Source organism: Petromyzon marinus, chromosome 43 (genome assembly GCF_048934315.1).
Source record: "Petromyzon marinus isolate PM22_M1 ecotype Great Lakes invasive population chromosome 43, UKy_Petmar_22M1.pri1.0, whole genome shotgun sequence".
Taxonomy (NCBI): domain Eukaryota; kingdom Metazoa; phylum Chordata; class Hyperoartia; order Petromyzontiformes; family Petromyzontidae; genus Petromyzon; species Petromyzon marinus.
This window is the reverse complement of record NC_133709.1, coordinates 7929944-7947712: the sequence shown is the minus strand read 5'-3', so window position 1 is coordinate 7947712 and position 17769 is coordinate 7929944. Positions and strand designations below refer to the sequence as shown.

The 17769-nt window shown below is 48.6% G+C and overlaps 1 protein-coding gene across 1 annotated transcript in view; it reads right to left on the bottom strand.

The window, feature by feature from the left end:
* The window catches only part of LOC116951586 (uncharacterized), a 23926-nt gene extending 6157 nt beyond the window's left edge, over positions 1–17769 (bottom strand). Inside the window, exons 1-5 of the mRNA XM_032970334.2 lie at positions 17459–17769; positions 3247–3385; positions 2454–2611; positions 1049–1321; positions 288–552 (exon numbers count right to left, since the gene is read on the bottom strand). Coding sequence (XP_032826225.2) covers positions 288–552; positions 1049–1321; positions 2454–2611; positions 3247–3385; positions 17459–17536 — 913 coding nt within the window. The 5' untranslated portion in view covers positions 17537–17769. The remainder of the gene's footprint in view (positions 1–287; positions 553–1048; positions 1322–2453; positions 2612–3246; positions 3386–17458) is intronic.

Here is a 17769-nt window from a genome sequence, read left to right as displayed (position 1 = left end):
TCAACTCCACCTTACCCGTTTTAACTCCGCTCCTCCACCACCCTCTCAGCCTCATCGCTTAACTTGACCCACTCACTCATTTGCTCTGTCCAACGAATTTCAATTCCACCTTTTATCCACTCAACTCACCCACCCACCCACCCACTCATTGATTCACACGTATCGCCCACACGTATCGCCCATTCACACACCCCAACTCGTCCATTCATCCTCCGACAAGCCCAATCAACCAACCCATTTTCTCACTCATCTCCTCACCCTCCGACCGCCCCCACCACTCTCCATACCTGCAAGCACCTCCGTGCGCTCCAGGAGGCTCTCTGCCGTCGTTTTGCGAGCCGACACCTCGTTGTTGACGGGCTCCTCGGGGCGTGGCCGGCCGGTGCGTGGCGTGCCCACCTCGTTAGTGTCCACCTCGTCCCCGTCGCCCACCTCGTTACCGCCGTCGTCCCCGATGTCGCCCACCTCGTCGCCGGCCCGCCCGATGCCCCTCCCCTCGGGAATTCGGTTGTCGTCCGGCGAGGAGACGGTGGTGGCCGCAGCAGAGGTGGCCTTGGGGAGCGCAAGACGTACGCGGCGTCAATAAATAAATAAATAAAATAAACACGGAGAACACGGTGCGTGTTATCAACGTGGCGTCATACCATACACACTGAAGCATCGGACATGCCTTTCACCAAATCACCCAGGCTGCGCTCGACCTAGCCTCGGAAGCCAAGCTGGGTTTGAGCCTGGATAGTGCTCCGATGGGCGATTACGGTGCATAAAACAGCTTGTTCCAGGCTGCTGCGCGCGTGCGGCTATGTTATGGCAAGGCAAGGGCAGCGCTATGCTGGGATGTCTTTGGAAGGTTGCCTTTACTGGACATCTGTGAACAAGATCCTGGACACCTGTGAAAAACAGCTTTGGAAGCTCATCGGATTCCTCCAGTATTAATAAAGATACGGATTCTGGAAGGTGCCGGCCACAGCTTTTCTCGGCTCTCTCCAACAGTTCGTGGAACCGCGGAGAACGCGCGTAGGGGCCGCGTGCGAACGGAGGGCCCCACCTCCGCGGGCTGCTCGCGGGGTCCGGGCGGCACCGGGCGGTTCGGAGGCAGTGGCGTGCTCGTCGCCGTCTCCTCGTCGTAATCCTCGTTGTCGTCGTCCCCGTCCTCCGTCTCCTCCGAGTCGGCGGCGTTCCCACGGGCGGGGGGCTGGGGAGGGGGCGGCGGGGGCGGGGGGCTCGTCCTCGCCGTCGTTGCTACCGCCGCTGCCTCCTCCTCCAACTCCGTGGCCGGGGCCTCGCTCACCGGGCCCAGCGTCCCCGCCGGGGGCTCGGCCTGCAGGCACGGACGGAAGATGGTGGCGCCAAGATGGCAATCAACCCCCATGCACAAAGACAAAGAACCCCCTCTGTCATTGCTGAAGGCCAGCACGACACACAAGATGGTGGGGTGGCCAGCACCAAGTCTCCCCGAGTGGCAATGTTTACACACTGCACCAGGTAGTCATTTGAGGCCGAGTTGACCTGGCGTTGGCCAGGTTCGGGAATCGAACTGGGGTTGTCGGTTTCGAAGCACAGCACGCTAACCACTGTGTCACCGCTCCCCATACCCCACACAAAAACACAAAAAATGTACGTTTAGCCACGAGGACTGGCAGGTACACAGGATGGGGACCGAGTGTGGTGGTGCAGCGTGTGTAGCTGTACCAGTGTGGTGTTGTGGTTCATGACTGCCTGGTATGCATTGTGATGGATTTGATCCCAACCCTGATGCCTGTATATTTGGAACTTGTACGTTCTCTCTCCCTGTGGTCACGTGTATTTTTATCCAGGTCCTCTGGTATGTCCCTCCACATGTAGAATCGACACGCGTTTGCGATGTGACCTGTTGCCAGGTCGCATCTGAATAAGTAGTATTAAAAAAAAAACTTTTTTTTAAACACACTTTTATGAAATGTACTAGTAATGGAAGAACTCCATGACTCCAGTAAGTCGCCCCGAAGTTTGCCATAACGTAAGGGACCGTGGTGATTTACAGCCAACGTCAGTTGACCGTGGACAATTAGACCCAAGCCGAAACATAACATATAAAAAAGAATGTTTAAAAATATATTTTTTTTAATTTTTATGATAGAATATAGTATTGTCATCAGTATGACATAAGCATACCGAGTTTGCAGTCGATACCACATTGGGAAGTGAGTTAAAATCGAGTTACAAGGTTTGAGGATACAACAACGACAACAACAGAGTGAGTTAAATGAAAGCATGTAAAGAGCTAGACAGCTCAGTGGGCTTTACCTGGTAAAATAAATAGTTTCGTTTAACTGCAGAGGACATTACGTACGGTGTGTGGGTGTAGTGGTGACTACTTGCAGCAGGCTAATGAGCTGGTTGCGATTACCTGCAGCCACGTAGGTGCAGTGTGTTAACAGGGTGGTTGCACCTGTGCACTGCGCTGCGTTTACCTGCAGTTGGACGGAGACGCGGCCGGGCTGTGCCCGGGGCTCTGCGTGCGTGTTCTGGTAGCGAACAGTGGTGGCCAGCTGCTCGCTGGGCAGTGTGGCTGGGTAGCGCACTTTGTCCTGCGAAGAATATCTCAGCACGTCCTCCAGCGAGACCAGGCCTGGGTACGTCACAAAGGTACAAAGATTTCCCCGTGTAGCTTTAACAGACTGTTGAAGCAAGTCCTGTTAAGCGAGGACCTACGAAGGCAAGCATGGCACACGAGGGGGTGGGTGTATGCACAGATACGCAAGCAAGCACTCATACATGCCTATACAAAGATCCCCAGTGTAGTCTTTAACTGACTTTTGGAGCAAGTGCTGATAGCGAACACCTATGAAGGCCAGCATAGCACCACGAGGGGGTGGGTGCTCAGCACCACGCCCGGCCGCCTTTGTCTCGCCAGTGGCGATGTTTACACATTGCAGTCATTTGAGACGAGTCGATAAAGGGGTGACCCCATGACTTGTTCAGATAATCATCACTGGTGGTGGCCGTGAGCAGGAAACGAACTCGGGTCGCTGGGTTCATAGCGCAGCGCCCTAACCGTTGCACTACTACTCCCCACCGTCATACAAACACACACACACAGACGCGCGCAAGTACACAGATAAAAGCCTTGCACGCAAACTTACACAAAAAGGCACACATGAACGTATGAACACAAAACTCAGAAACTTAAGCATTCGTAGTTTGTAAAAATGTAAGCATTACGGATAGTCGGGGAACTGGCTCATAGCAGGACGGGACACGAACCGGAGCCGGATCCGGAGCCGTAGTCTGCCTCTGCATCGTCATCGTCATCGCCGACCTCGTCGTCCGAGCCCAGGCCCGACGCCCCTCCTTGCGTGTCCAGGTAGATGACATCGTCCATAGTGTAGGGGCTCAGAGATGCCTGCACAAGCGCGTGCGCGCGCACACACACCCCCACACGACACGGTGCTTTAGGACGATACATGGCTCGATCATCATCACCATCGTCAGCCATGATAAACCGACTACTGCTGGATGAAGGCCTCCCCCCAAGCCATTGCCGCCTCTTATGGTCCCGCATTGAAAAGCAGTCCACCCAGCAGCTGCACTCAAAGGTAATTTCAATGGCCTAACGCCACAGTGGACATCCTGAAAAGGCTTATGCATTATATTGCTGCCACTATACCCGCTATATATAAAGAGCACATTACACACCTCTATACAACATCTCTCACCCCTACCTCTGTGCGCTGTGAAAAAGGGCCATTGCTCGAAACGTCATCTTTTACACAGCTCTCTTTAAATGCTGTATTATTGACGATAACGTTTTAGTTTTGTTGTTATTTGTGCTCGTGTACCACTGCTAAACGCAATGTTACCACAACCTCCATGCAATTATAAAAAAAACGGTGTTGCTGCTGACCCAGTAATAAACCAGCACGTTTGTTCACGTGACGACTGTGTTGGGGTGGAGGAGGGTTTACGACAAACATTTTATTTACAAGATTGGACCCAATTTTTTTTTTAATGAAAATCGGGTCGTTGAATGTTCACTTTTCACAAAGCAGCAAGCATTTGATGCACCCCAGGAGGGATGTTGGGCAGAGTCGAACCCAGACAGGGATTCAAACGTGCAACATTAAGACTGTGAGGCGAGCACGACAACCACTTCCCACCACCCAGAGAAATAAAACCCGATGTCATGGAATGGAACAACACAGCACACACACAAATTCGAGATATTAACCACGCAACTCAAAAACAAGATCATATACCACAGCCACAGATCGATTACATCACACATACAACGCAGAAACACACAATCAGATGCAAGGCAATTGATTTGCTAATTCCCTGCAGAAATTATGGGGTGCCCGCGGTAATCGAACCATCAACGCAGTGTAAAATGGCTCAGCGGGGAGCACGGGCCGATCGCTAGGCTACCACGCCACTTTATGAATGACCCCTAAGACCACTCACACTGCTATTTGGGCTCCCTAAATCCCCACGTGCCTTAAAATTCCCAGGCTGCCTAAATCTCCCATCTCACCAAATGTGATGACACTGGAAGCTGCCTCTAGGCCCCCAGTCTGTATTACAAAAAAATAATCAGAAAACAGATGGACAGCTTCACACACTCAATATTCCTCAAAGCCCATCCACCGGCCTCCTGTTAATCTGTCCACGATAAAACCAAGAGGTTTGGTTTTTGGTTAGACCAGGTAAATATAAATGTGCCGTTAAACCCGCCACCACCCAACACAGCCAATAAGGTTCGTCACGTAAACAAAACATGCCAATTCGTTACTAGCTCACACTGGTGTGCTGGAGTAAACCCACAACATTTACAATTCTAGTAAGCTGTTTCACCTCTTCAGGCGACAACCAGAGTTGTCTAGAAATCCTAAATGTTGTGGTTTTACCTTTCCAATACACCAGTGTGCTGAACTAGCACCGAACTGGCATGTTTTGTTCACGTGACAAACCCAATTGTCGGTGTTGGGTGGTGGCGGGTGGTGGCGGGTTTAATGACACATTTATATTTATGCGATCCAACCCCAAAAAAAAACCTCTCATGGATAATATTGGTCGCGAAAGAATACGTGTTAAACTGATTTAACCTCTGTCGTTCAAGAATTCTCCTCACTCCTGTTCACCTCTCTCACCTCTTCCCACCTCTTCTGTCCACCCTCCCATTCCCCTCCGATCCAAGGCGCAATGTTGCCTGCACTCTCAAGCTGCAAGTCTTATTATCCCTAAGCCAAAATCTATGACATGGGGTTGGCTGCTCGTATTTTCTTTCTCCACGTGCTTCTACTTGTGTCGCGTCTCTCGCCACATCCACTGCACTCATCTCGATCCTCCACATCCTGCCATCTCACCCTTGGTCTTCCTCTACTCCTTTCGATCTGCACCTGTGGCATCTCCAGAGCCCTTCTCATTGCATCTTCGTTTCTTAGGAACATGTGCCGAAACCAAAGTTTTGCCTCCCTTCTACAGACATTCATCATCTCAGCGAGGTCTCAACCCCTTCTCGACCTCTTAGTGCCAGCCAACATCAATGTCTGCACCATGAGTGTCCACTCTTCTTCTAGTTGCTTCTTCGGGTCTGAAAAGGCCCTCCCCTACTGAATGAGTGCAGCTAGCCAGAGTGTGCAGTTTCCAGGTCATGCAGGGAGTGGTGCTGTTGTTACAGAATACGGTCGCACCTCGCACGCGTTAGCCCCGTTCAACATTGCACCAAAATAACAAACAGAAGCTAGCGGAGGCACCGAACACAAAAAAAACGCGAGAAATTCTGGAAGCGAGATGACATCGAAGCCAGTAAAACCAACAACCAACACAAAAGTCAAATTGGTCAGACCATAAATCGGTACCAGCTGTGGTGATAAACCTTGGAGCTACCCTTTGCATTTTATGGCCAATTAAAGTGAATTATGAGATAACCGACTCATTGGGAAAGGTTATCAGATAATTCACTCACTCTCCTGACAACAAAAGGGGTACCGTAGAAGATTTGTCAACTCAAAACGATAACGGACAAGTGATATTTCTCCAGGGCGGGTCCCAAGGACTTCAAGTCAATCCCAGCACAGACTCCCATAATGCACCATGAGAATATAAAAAAAATATAAAAATGGCCGTGGTGCTGCCCCTCTTCAAAACCGCCATACCCCTACCCCAACCCACCCGCAACCCCGCGGCCGACCCCTGACCCCGTCAGTTTGTGCCGCAGTTTTAACTTTCAAAAGGCATACCTTCTCAAAGGACTACCATAGAGGTCATGGTGCGTGTTTTCTTAGGACAATGGCAACGCTAAACCTCTCATGTGAAGTGACCAAGCCTCTTTATTCCCCTTTTATTATTAAATTCTAGTCTCTATAGAAAAGAAAAACAAATTAGGAAAGCGAAGGGGAGGGGTTTTAAGAACACAGAAATGTCGCTGGCTCGTCGCGGGGCCACTCAGAGTCTCAATGCACGCGTCGCCGAGACAATCACAGGGCTGTTTTTGCTCGGAATTTGCGGCATCTGCGTCTGTTCTTTGTGCCTCGAATCGTGCAAATGAGCGGACGCAGTGCCCTCAGTCTCTGGCCTCAAGACCGTGCCCACCCTCCTCCCCACCCCTTACACACAATGGCAAAGATGGCTGAAGTGGGGGGTATTCCAGGGTTAAAGGTCCGCTGTGTTGAGCCAAATAACTTTGGCAGTGTGGAGGTAAATTAAAATCGCCGTTCGTGGGAGTCGGCCATTGTGTGGTAATGTCAGGGCCCAAAATCCAGAGTCTGAAAAATTACTTACGACTAAAAAAAATCCAAGAAACGGTCCTTGCGCAAGCAACTAAAGCATGATCACGCAAAACTTGCCATCCAGACGGAGCTTCCCAAACAATTTTAATTCGTTATTAAACAAAACTCGCTTTTAATTTGTGCCCCCATCTTGTCAGAATTCGGAAGCCAAGCAGCCGTGAGCCTGGCATAGTGTTTGGATGGGTGAACACCTTGCACAAAACAGGTTGTCATTGGACTGTGGCGCTATATTGTAGGCAGCAGAGAGCAATGTAGCAAAATCTATTGTCTTGCTGTACTTTTAAGTCCTCACGCTCATGCGCTCCACCTTCACCAACCCACAACTGACCTGAATGGTTATGTTTTTTAAAATAATACCCATGTCCCGCATGGTAACAGGAGGCTCTGCTTCAGCAGTGGATTTACAAAAGCGCCAATCTTTTGACAATCACTAAATCACCAAGGTCCTGTCACTCATCTGCCAAGTACTGGTATATGGCAGTTTCGCACAGTTCAGGAGTGGCCTGACCCTGATAAGACAGAAATGGCCATTCACTGAGTAAAAGTTCTCCAAATATGGTCAAGGCATTGGTGCACAAGTTACAAAAGTCTATTTTTGCAGGTTAAATCAATGAAGCTTCTCAAAGTTATTTATTGAGTGGCTTAAGTTGGATTTGAACTGGTCAACCAGGAACTGGGAGGCTAAATAAGGAATTGGGTGTCACTCCAAGTCAGACAGCGGTCTGCGAACTGATAATTTCAAAAGGTGCTGGTTGGCTCAGCTTTCGCAGGAGTCAGCTCTGCGAGTCACCCAGCCATTTTCACCCCCATTTCTTTTGTCAGCAATGTTCAATTAAAAATGTCACTTTGTCTTTGGTTATATCTGAAGTAACAGCTTCCCTTTTGTTTGCATTACATTCCTCAAAAAGAAAGGGGGCTAAAAGAGGAAGCTAAAATTCTCTGCATTTTCAGTTCTAATTAAAGCAATACTTTAATTTGCGGCAGTACGCACACCAATGTCGAGCGTGTCTCAACTCCAAGACTAAATTAACTATGGCTTCAACGACCTGGGTTCCATTCCCAGCAGTGACGCACAATGCGAGTGGCAAGTGGTGACTGAACCTGGTCTGGGCCTCCCATAGTTTAACTCGGCCTGTAGTGCACAAAAATGTATCATCATCATCATCCATGATCAATCCACCGGTGGACAAAGGAAGGCCTACCTTAAGCCGTTGCCATCTCTTATGTGCCTGCGATCTTTTCTTGCAATGGCAGCGCACAAATAATGGTAAAGGGGAAATAACAGCTCAGCAGGTACAAGCCTCGATAGTGCCTTTATGGGTATCCACCATGAACTAACAGGTTGTCATAGGGCTGCAGGGCTACATTGCAGGCAGGAGAGAGCACTGCTGCTGCAAAAAAAAGGTTGTACTGTACATCCATGCTCCCACGTATACAGTCCGTCCATGCTTTCATCAACCCATATTGACCAGCTTGGCAAAGTATGGTCAAATAACTCCCATGCTAATATTAATTTTATTTCACATAATTCATGCTAATTGCACCCCGTACCACAGTACATTAATTATATACAAGGATGAAATCCTATATACGACGTACTACCAAGCAAAATGAAAAATTAAACGAATAAAGAAATGGCACCAAAACAAAAAAGGCGCAAACAACAAAGAAGTTATCACAAAAGAGAGAGAAATTAATCGATAAGGTCACATCCCAGATCACCATTCCAACTTCTCAACAAAACCAGAAAACCTTCACAGGAGGGGCGGCGGCGGTGGGAGCGGCTAAATATTACGGCGAATTTAGACCAATTCGCACCTCCGACTAGCACGGTTGTCTACGCATGGTGAAAAAGAAGCTCAACATACATAAATACATACAGCCCCAATCGGTCAAATGTCCAAAATGTGATTGCCTATTTTCAGCGTATAACTGACACAGCATGGAGACTTCATCCAGCAGTGGACTGACAAAAGGGCTGTACGTGTACAGTAATACCCCAGTGTACAGTAATACCCCAGTGTACAGTAATACCCCGGTTTACGTCGGGGATACGTTCTTGAAAAAGGTGCGACGACAAATATCGAAACGACGTAAAATCAAAAAGATTTACAGGGTAGGTTGGGGGGGGCGAAGGCTGTGAAACGACCTCAAAAGGGGGAAATCGTAAATGTAGTGCAGGAAAGCTGGCAGGGAAAATAAGAGAGGCTTGGTTGTGTGCGATGACATGGCCCCACCAGCTATGAAGTACACCTCGCTGCCTTCATAAGCTTTTTTACTCAAAGTACTTACTTGCCTTATGGTTTATTTATCTAGGATGAAGGATAACATGTCAATTGCATTACGTCTGTGCCCATCTCTACGTGTGCTTGAATAATAACTACGAGCGGTTGCGTGCAAGCGAATGTTTTGAGTTGGGAGGGTACATGTAGGCACTAACAAAAAGGCAAAAAATACCGCTAATTAAAGTCAACATTAATGCCAACATTCTTTCCTGTAAAATTCCCCGTGCACGTATATTATTTCACACGTGTTCAATTCCTTACATGATTCGATGACCTGTATTTAATCAGGTGAGGAGGGCGCTTTGAGTTTAACAATTTCATTTGCAGACAAAATCAGTTAAATTGGTGGGGGGTTAAGGGGGCAGACGGGAAACCTTTAAAACATTTTCCGTTTAAATCTTGAGATTTACGAAACGACCACATGAGGACTTACACCGAATAAATTACAATTTTTATATAGCGTCCTTCATCGGCACATCATGACGTGCTATATTTGAAAAATTTCAACTTTCCATACAAAACAAGATCCATACTGTAACGGCAACAACAAAAATATCCACGAGACAATAATATTGGGGTGAAGTGATTTGCACCAACTCGTTTGGTCCAAGTGCCCTGGCAAGCGTTGGCATAGAAGCGAGCGTTCATTCACAAGTAAGTTGCCAATGATGACATACACCACAGCCGCATTTTAACATGCACTTTACACGAGAGGGCATACAAAGTTCTAATAATAATGTGTGTGACGCAAAAACGCTGGATGGCTGCCACAGTAACAGAACCATCGCAAATGATCCGAGCGCCAAGAGCACCGACCGCTCCCCTGCCTAAACACCCACCCGGTAGGGTCCTGTACTCGAAATAACGTGGGCGCATATTAGAACCATGAGCCACGTGTAAGGTTTCCCCCGCCCCCACCCCCAATCTGCACTGTTATTCTGGTACGATGGATGCATTTTTCTCGTCAATTACAGAGTTGATGATCAATGCGACTCTACTGTTAGCTGCATCTGAACGCTGATCAGAAAAGTCAAGTTTCAGCCAGATTACTACTGTACTGCAACTAGTCGGCTTGTAGATTTTTTGGTGCTGTTGAGTTTTTTCCCCCCTCCATTTATTTTATAGTCTTATAATATAAGCAGCAATATGAATAACATGACAGCCAATGGTCAGAACACTTCCAAGATCATGGGTAAAACGGAGATGGAGCAATATCATCAGCTCCAAGTCCAGGAGCATTGATAGATGTGGTCGCTTAAAGAGGCCTTCATCCAGCAGTGGATAGACAATGGATTATGATGGCAATGCATAATACCACAAGCAGTACATGGGCTAAATCTGGTCTTCATGGACATAACTGGGCTTTGTTGACATTGGATTTGCCAGGGCACCCGACTCCTGCATCCACCTAGCACATTGGGGACAGTATTAAAATATTGACTTAACCTCATCAATGTCGTGGGACAATAGCCAACGTGTCCGCCACCGTCTATTACTGCGACAGAGGCTTGGCCAGCAGGCGATCGCCGTGCGGCGAGGAGTCACACTGAGCTACTGAAGTGGCCCACTGTCCCAACAACAAAACGACATTGAAATGCCATTTCCTCCGCCAGCGAGCTTATTAAAACTCACTGGGGACACACCGTGAGAGAGAGGATTCTCATGCGAGCTCTCCCACTCCCCGCAGCCCCTTCTCCTCCATGCGCCACACAAGTCTGCATCTAATTATGCCCAAAGGCTGACGTCACTTATTACCAGTCACTTAAAGCCATCCGAGCGACAAATGGAAGGCGTTATAATAGCGGGGATATTGCGGTGGAAGTCGTCGTGAGAACATCGAGGCTGTTTATGTTTATTTGGTTTAGCTCTCCAAATAACCCTTCTTGCAGCGCGTTCCCTCTCACAACAGACGTGCATTGGTGCACCGAACATCGTCTGTTTTCGGTGTTATCTTCCACATAAGCATGCATGCACGCACACACCACATGTGCAGATTAACACCCTGGTAACACGAAGCAGCTTTTCCCGAATGATAGCCTCCCAACTAAACATCTCAGACACCGGACTTCGTATTCTGCGTCTTAACTCAGGATCCAGGATTAGTATATAGGCTCAGCTAGAGGAGACCAAATCACAGGATCAACACCCCAAGACTTGAATCTAATCCCAAGACAAGGGACCAGTACACCAGTGTCCTAAGACAGTCGCAAAAGGTCAGGTTTTGTGGACAATGTCTTTTTGTTGTCATTTTCTCCCAATGTTATCTTTATTGCACCATGGGAGCCATTTGAATGGGACAAAGCAACCATTCGGATCTCTCACACAGCAGTGCAATTCATGGACTACGTCTCGATTAAGACTCGGCTCTGAGAGACTGGGTTTCAGGCTCACGAGTCCTCAGACTCATCTGTACGAGACCGCATTTTCAGGGAACAGACCGCCGACTCTCTGACAAATGGCTGATTGACAAGCGTGCTGACCCCCATGTCTACCCAACCGCCCCAGTCGCAACTGGATCTGACCTTCACAACAGTAGGCTCCCAGCAACGCGTGTGTTAATATGGCATTAAAAATAACGCGGAGAACTAAAGGTTTTAAAAGGCATGCGGCACGTGTGATTAAAGCGTTCCCAGGTCGATGCCCTCTCCAGGCAACCCTGTACATGGTGCCGAGTGGGGTCTCTCGGTGGCGCCTGCACTACGAAAATTTTCCAATTGTCTGTCTGTTCTGGTTACATCTTTTCAAACAGCCTAAGGTAGCTTGAAAAAAAACATGCCATGGCTTTAATGTTGCAGATATGTAAACTACATGTGGAACTCCTAAAAAAGGACGTGCCCAAACAACCAAATGTAAGACCCTCTTGAAAGTTTGGAGACTCAATGCTTTCCTTGATAAGAGGGAATAGCCTCCAAAGTGTTTTTTTGGGTTGTACCGTGTGCTGTTTGGCATGCTGTCTGACATTTCGCTCCGTGTGCCTGGAGACTTTTTTTTTAGCTTCCTCAGAAAGCTCATCGCATGTGGAGTGAAACATTAGACATCGTGCGGAACAACACGTGGCACAACCCGAACGACATCAGAGAGCTAACTGTGGAGAAGGTTAAACCTGAATGAATTCTGCAGTTGCTGCTGCTGCTGCTACTACGGCTGGGAGCAAGGGAGGAAGGGGCAACAAAGTGGAGCTGGGAGTTCGTTTGAGCTCGGAACCCCCACGGGAACGCAGCTGCCTTTCCGCCCACGTCCGAGAATGGTGACGGCAGCAAATTACTCCAAGGTGCTGCGGCAGCGCTTGTTGCCTTCAAGCATGGTGGCGTTTTCTACCACCACCCTCCCCCCCCCCCGTTTCTGTGAATGTTTTTTTTCCCGTGGCCGCCGTCGCGGTCGAATCAATTTCACGCTGCACAGTCGTGTGCCAGAAAAACGCAAGAGTTTTACTAATTTGCAAAAAGAAAGGAGGCAGAAAAATTCGTGAGATAGGCTCTTTTAGGAATAATTCTCTGTTGGCCACGTTAATAATGTGTGTGTATATATGCATACCATGACATTTATTACCCATTAATTATTATTATGACTTTCACCAGCCCACACCGGTCAGGGCAGTGAAGTATGGTCAAATAACCCCCACAGTGTAGAGAGACCTTCATCCGGAAGTAGATTGAGAATAAGTCTGTAAAAATAAATGATTATTAGGTGGTGGGAGGGGGGTAGTGGTGGCACAGTGGTTAGGGTACTGCTCTATGAACCTGGCTACTTGAGTTCGATTCCTGGCTATGGCTAAATTCATTGAGGAGCAATATTGGAAGTGGATCTGGGCCCCACACCCATCACCAATTTGCAATGAGAAGCATAATGATTACAGTCAAACAACTCCCCTCACCTGTATCATGTGGTGATTTAATCCAGCAGTGAAATCGCAAAGATGCTGTTAATATCTAACATTATTGTTTTTTTGACCTGTTGAAGACATTGTAGGAGTTGTGACATCACGTTCTGGGACAGTTGCCCAAATATCAGAGGCCACGGGCAGCTCTGCTGCCTGTAGCGGATCCACAACACCTTGGGGTCTCCACAAATGTACAATCGTGAAGCAATTGTGCCGCTAATATATTTATTTTTAATTTAAAAAACCACCCTGTGCCCCCCCCTCCACCTACCCCAATTCCCTTTCTGGCTTGACATCAAAACGGTGCTGGTATGTGTGCACGCCGTCACGCGGTCTGCCCCCGTGTCGCTCCACCAAGCACTTTAAATGGGGGCCCGCTGCTCGCTGCCGTGTGGTCGTCGGGGCCGAGTGAATGGGGAGAGCCCCTCAAAATCGGCACGCACGCCGAATTCCTGGGGTCGCTGCCGCGGAAACATGCGACCACACTCACGCACCATGTAAGCACGCATATATACACACACACACATATATACACAAAAACAAAGCTACCCCGCTTAAGACTACACAGCCTGCTGGGGCAAGTACCATAAGCGAGCACCTATGACGTCTGGCATGCCACATGAGGAGACTGTGTGGGCAGCACCATGCCTGGCAGGCCTTTGTCTACCCACATCTGCCTGTTTACACACCATCCAGATACTCACTTAAGGTTGCATTGATTTAAGCGAGGTCCGGGACCGGTTCAGATATTCGGCACAGATGTTAACCTTGGTTGAGAATTTAACACTGGCCAGCACTCGTAGTGCAGTCTTCTAACTACTACGCTACTACTCCCTAAGATTTCCACAATGTGAAATATATATTTACACACACCCCAATTCCCAACCGCCACCATGAAACATCAAAGACTAGCGAAAAGGGGAGGTTGTACGTATGCTACATGTACAACCCTAATTGCCAATCCACTGCACCCATGTCTTCCTACTGCTGATGTTTACACAGGTAGTCGTTTATGGCCAAGTCAGACGAAGGGAGGTCCCTAGGTCATGTTCAGATGTAACTTGCCACTGATATGAATTTAAACAGGTCACAGGCTTGAAGTGAAGTGCATGAAACAACTACCCCACTGTTACCCCCTCACACGTTTAAGTGTTCTCTAACATGAGCTATACCGTCAGGAACGAGAAACTGTTACAGGGACTTTACTCACTTTTGAGGGCCATTAGAAGCCCTTCAAGTGTGAAGAGGTGTGGTTTTCCCAGGACTCGGCCAAAAATCTGCTGCAAACCTCGTAATAAATGGCACCTTGTTGAGTGACCGCACATGATAAATTGGTAAGCGAATACTCAGCCATTATTGGTTTTAACAGACAACCGCTTATAAGTGATCAATATAACTGGGTAAAGGTGCAGTCCTGTAAATACTTGCTCATGCCAATGCTAGCGAATGTGTACCCTCATTGACCTTTGTCATACATAGTTGTCTTTTTACCCAAGGGTATCCTGTTTAAAAAACGTGAAAATCTCAAAAGGCTCTAGCTGATTAAAATTAGGACAATGAGTTCACTACACCCTTGATACAACTTAATGGCCATGTATACATTACTGGCACTGTTCACACAAGCGCAAATCAAAGACGAAACCGGTGACGTTTGCCAGAGAAAGTAGGGAATCCATAAAAACCCGAACACTCGTCACCAGCTATGGTCAATCCGCTGCTGTACTCAGGCCTCCCCAATCCGCCGCCATTTCTCGTAATCCTGAGATATCTCCATATATATAAAAGGCAAAGTTGTGAATGTGTGTCCGTTCAAAATGTTTAGCGTACTTCCCGACATGCAACAAATTTGAAAATTGCCATGTGGGTACTTTCCAGACTGTACACCATGCAAAAATAAAAAAAATACTTTTTGGGGGGGGGGGGGGGAGCTCAATAATGCATATATTGTTTGCACAGCAAGTAAGCTGTGATGTCAAATCTGTCACGTGACCCGCACACGTGGAAGTGTAACGGATTGTATTGTAGTGGTTAGCGCGCCGCGCTGCGAACCCGGCGACCCGAGTTCGATTCCTGCTCACGGCCACCACCGGTGACGATTATTTGAACCGGTCCTGGGCCTCCCCTAGGTCGACTGTTGTGGTGTGAACATCGCCACTGGGGAGACAAAGGCGGCCGGGTGTGGTGAATCCAAGTCCCGGGCGAAGCCGGGTAGTACAGCTAGTACGGTATAATCCACCTAGAACCTGCACACACACTTATTTCGTTTGCTCCATCTTCACAGGCGGACGTGCTAGCGGACAGCATTTTGTTCCGTGGATGCCACCGTCAGCGTCATTGACGGTCTGCCATCAACGCTTGTCGTGACGAAAACAAACAAAACGTAACAGGCAAAACACACCAATAAAAAGGTACTTATAGGAATAGGTTTTACCCTTTTAACTGGCACAAAAACTGACACCTTTATTCAAGGCATCATGTTTGCAATAACCACAACACAAGCAGTCAAAATGCAAACAAAAAGAGACAACTCTGATAATAATATTGGCACTGTCCTTGAATTTGATTGGTCCACACCCGAGACGGCTTTTCTTAGAGCCTAGTCTCCATTGGTGTTGGACCAGAAGACGCCAAAAGGCGTACAACTCAAAAACAGCACACTATCAGAGTATTGGGGGCTCGGGGCGAGCATTAACATTATGAGACCTCCTTTGCCAGTAACAAGATATAGGAATAGGTTTTACCCTTTTAACTGGCACAAAAACTGACACCTTTATTCAAGGCATCATGTTTGCAATAACCACAACACAAGCAGTCAAAAATGCAAACAAAAAAGACAACTCTGATGATAATATTGGCACTGTCCTTGAATGTGATTGGTCCACACCCGAGACGGCTTTTCTTAGAGCCTAGTCTCCACTGGTGCCAGTTAAAAGGGTAAAACCTATTCCTATATCTTGTTACTGGCAAAAGAGGTCTCATAATGAAAAAGGTACTCATTAAAAGTATTCACGCTGATGAAGTTTATGTTATGAATAAAGGCCAGATTGCTTCATATTTCAAACTGCCAATTAAGAAATGTAAGAAGAGAATTCGCCTGGAGACATCGCGAGAAGCGATAGCGGTCGATCCAGGCAGGAATGGTGACGGAATGACAGCCAAAGAAGCAGTCACCGTCACTCACGAGTATTCCGCTCCTCACTCATAACTCACTTATTTTACCCCACGAAACCTTAATCTCCCCCCCCCCCAATACCCGTTACTTTTCCCTCTTCATATTCCCATTATATGGCTATCACTCATTCCCCAGTCATTAAATCCATTCATCATTTACAGTCAGCAATTTCGCTTTCACCGAAATTCACGCATCACAGATTTTGGCCCCCGTTGCTTCCGCTCACCTATTTTCGTTCACCCCATCGCCACCATTATACATTCAATATGTAACGATCATTATTAATTCTTTTGTAAAGCCGTCTCGGTCAGGGATAAGTATAAGTGTGCGTCCAAGAGGACGGATGAGGTCGGTGGATGAGCGAGATGTTACAATAGCAGCACGAGACCGTTGAGACCGCGGCCGGCATGGTGAAGACCCCCCCCCACCTCATCCACCAGTGATCAGACAATGGGCTCATAATGATTCCTTAACACTTGTGGAATACTGTTCCACGTGTCGCTCTACGCTTACGACTATATCACCCCTAATGCGAACGACATCGCAAGCTAATCCCGGTTTTAAAACTCCGCCCAGTGCTCGAATTGGCGACCGCATTCTTACTGCCGGTGTCAGCGGTAAGAATGCAATGCAGCAGCAACAACAACAACGACAAAAAACAACACCCCATTGTTGAATCGTATTTCTATGTCCCCATGTCTACGCTCCCCGTAGACATGGGGACATAGCGGGCTGACCGGCGACCAGTGAGATGGAATAACCTCAACAAACCCCGCACGGGGTGGGGGAGCAGCAGCCATCATCCAGCAGTGGATTACCAAAACAACAAACAAAAACACAAAAACAGCTGTGCAAATGCAACCGCAATCGGATGTTAGACAACTGACGATGTTCGACAAAACTATTCGCAATGCACCGAGTATTTTAATGTAACCCTTCACTCTCACAAGAAAACACACGCGCACATACACATGGCCCTCCTCGACCACGAAGCGAGGCGTCGGGGCCCACACACGGCTCCTGGGATAGCGAACCCTACCGGCTCCCTCTCACTTTCCCCGGCCGAGACGCTCCAGTAAAGTGGGGTGGGTGTGGGTGTCGTGTGTAATGACCCGCACCTCGCCTCACGCACCCGCATCTGGCCGAGACTCCGATGTCGAGGCGACAACTCGTTAAAACCCAGCCCGAAACCAAATGAACCCCGCCGAGCATAACGAAATCCCCTCCTCGTGCGAGACCCCACCGAGGCGAGCGGCCTACACCGGCCCTCTGCTAGCGGACCCTACCGGTTCCCTCGTGCCCTCCTCGGCAGAAGCGACCCCCACACCCCGACACCCCCCCCCCCTCTCACCTCCGCCTGGGGCTGCGAGGTCGCGGGCGTCGCTATGGCGAGCGCCGCCGCGAGCAGCAGGGCGAGCAGGGCGCGCATCTTCGGGCGTCGGCGAGTCGAAGATGAATAGGAGGGACGAGGGCGGCAAGGCAGAGGGGAATGTTTGAAGGCAGATGAGCCTTAGGGTGGGGGGGGGGGATGAGGGGGTGGATGGGGGGGGAAACAAAAAGAGAGGGAAAGTTTACGCGAGTAGCCGCAGCCTCCTGCGGGCGACAGCTTCAGCGGACTCGGCCAGCGGACGGAAGATCGGGGCGCGTTTTTATTTCCTCCTC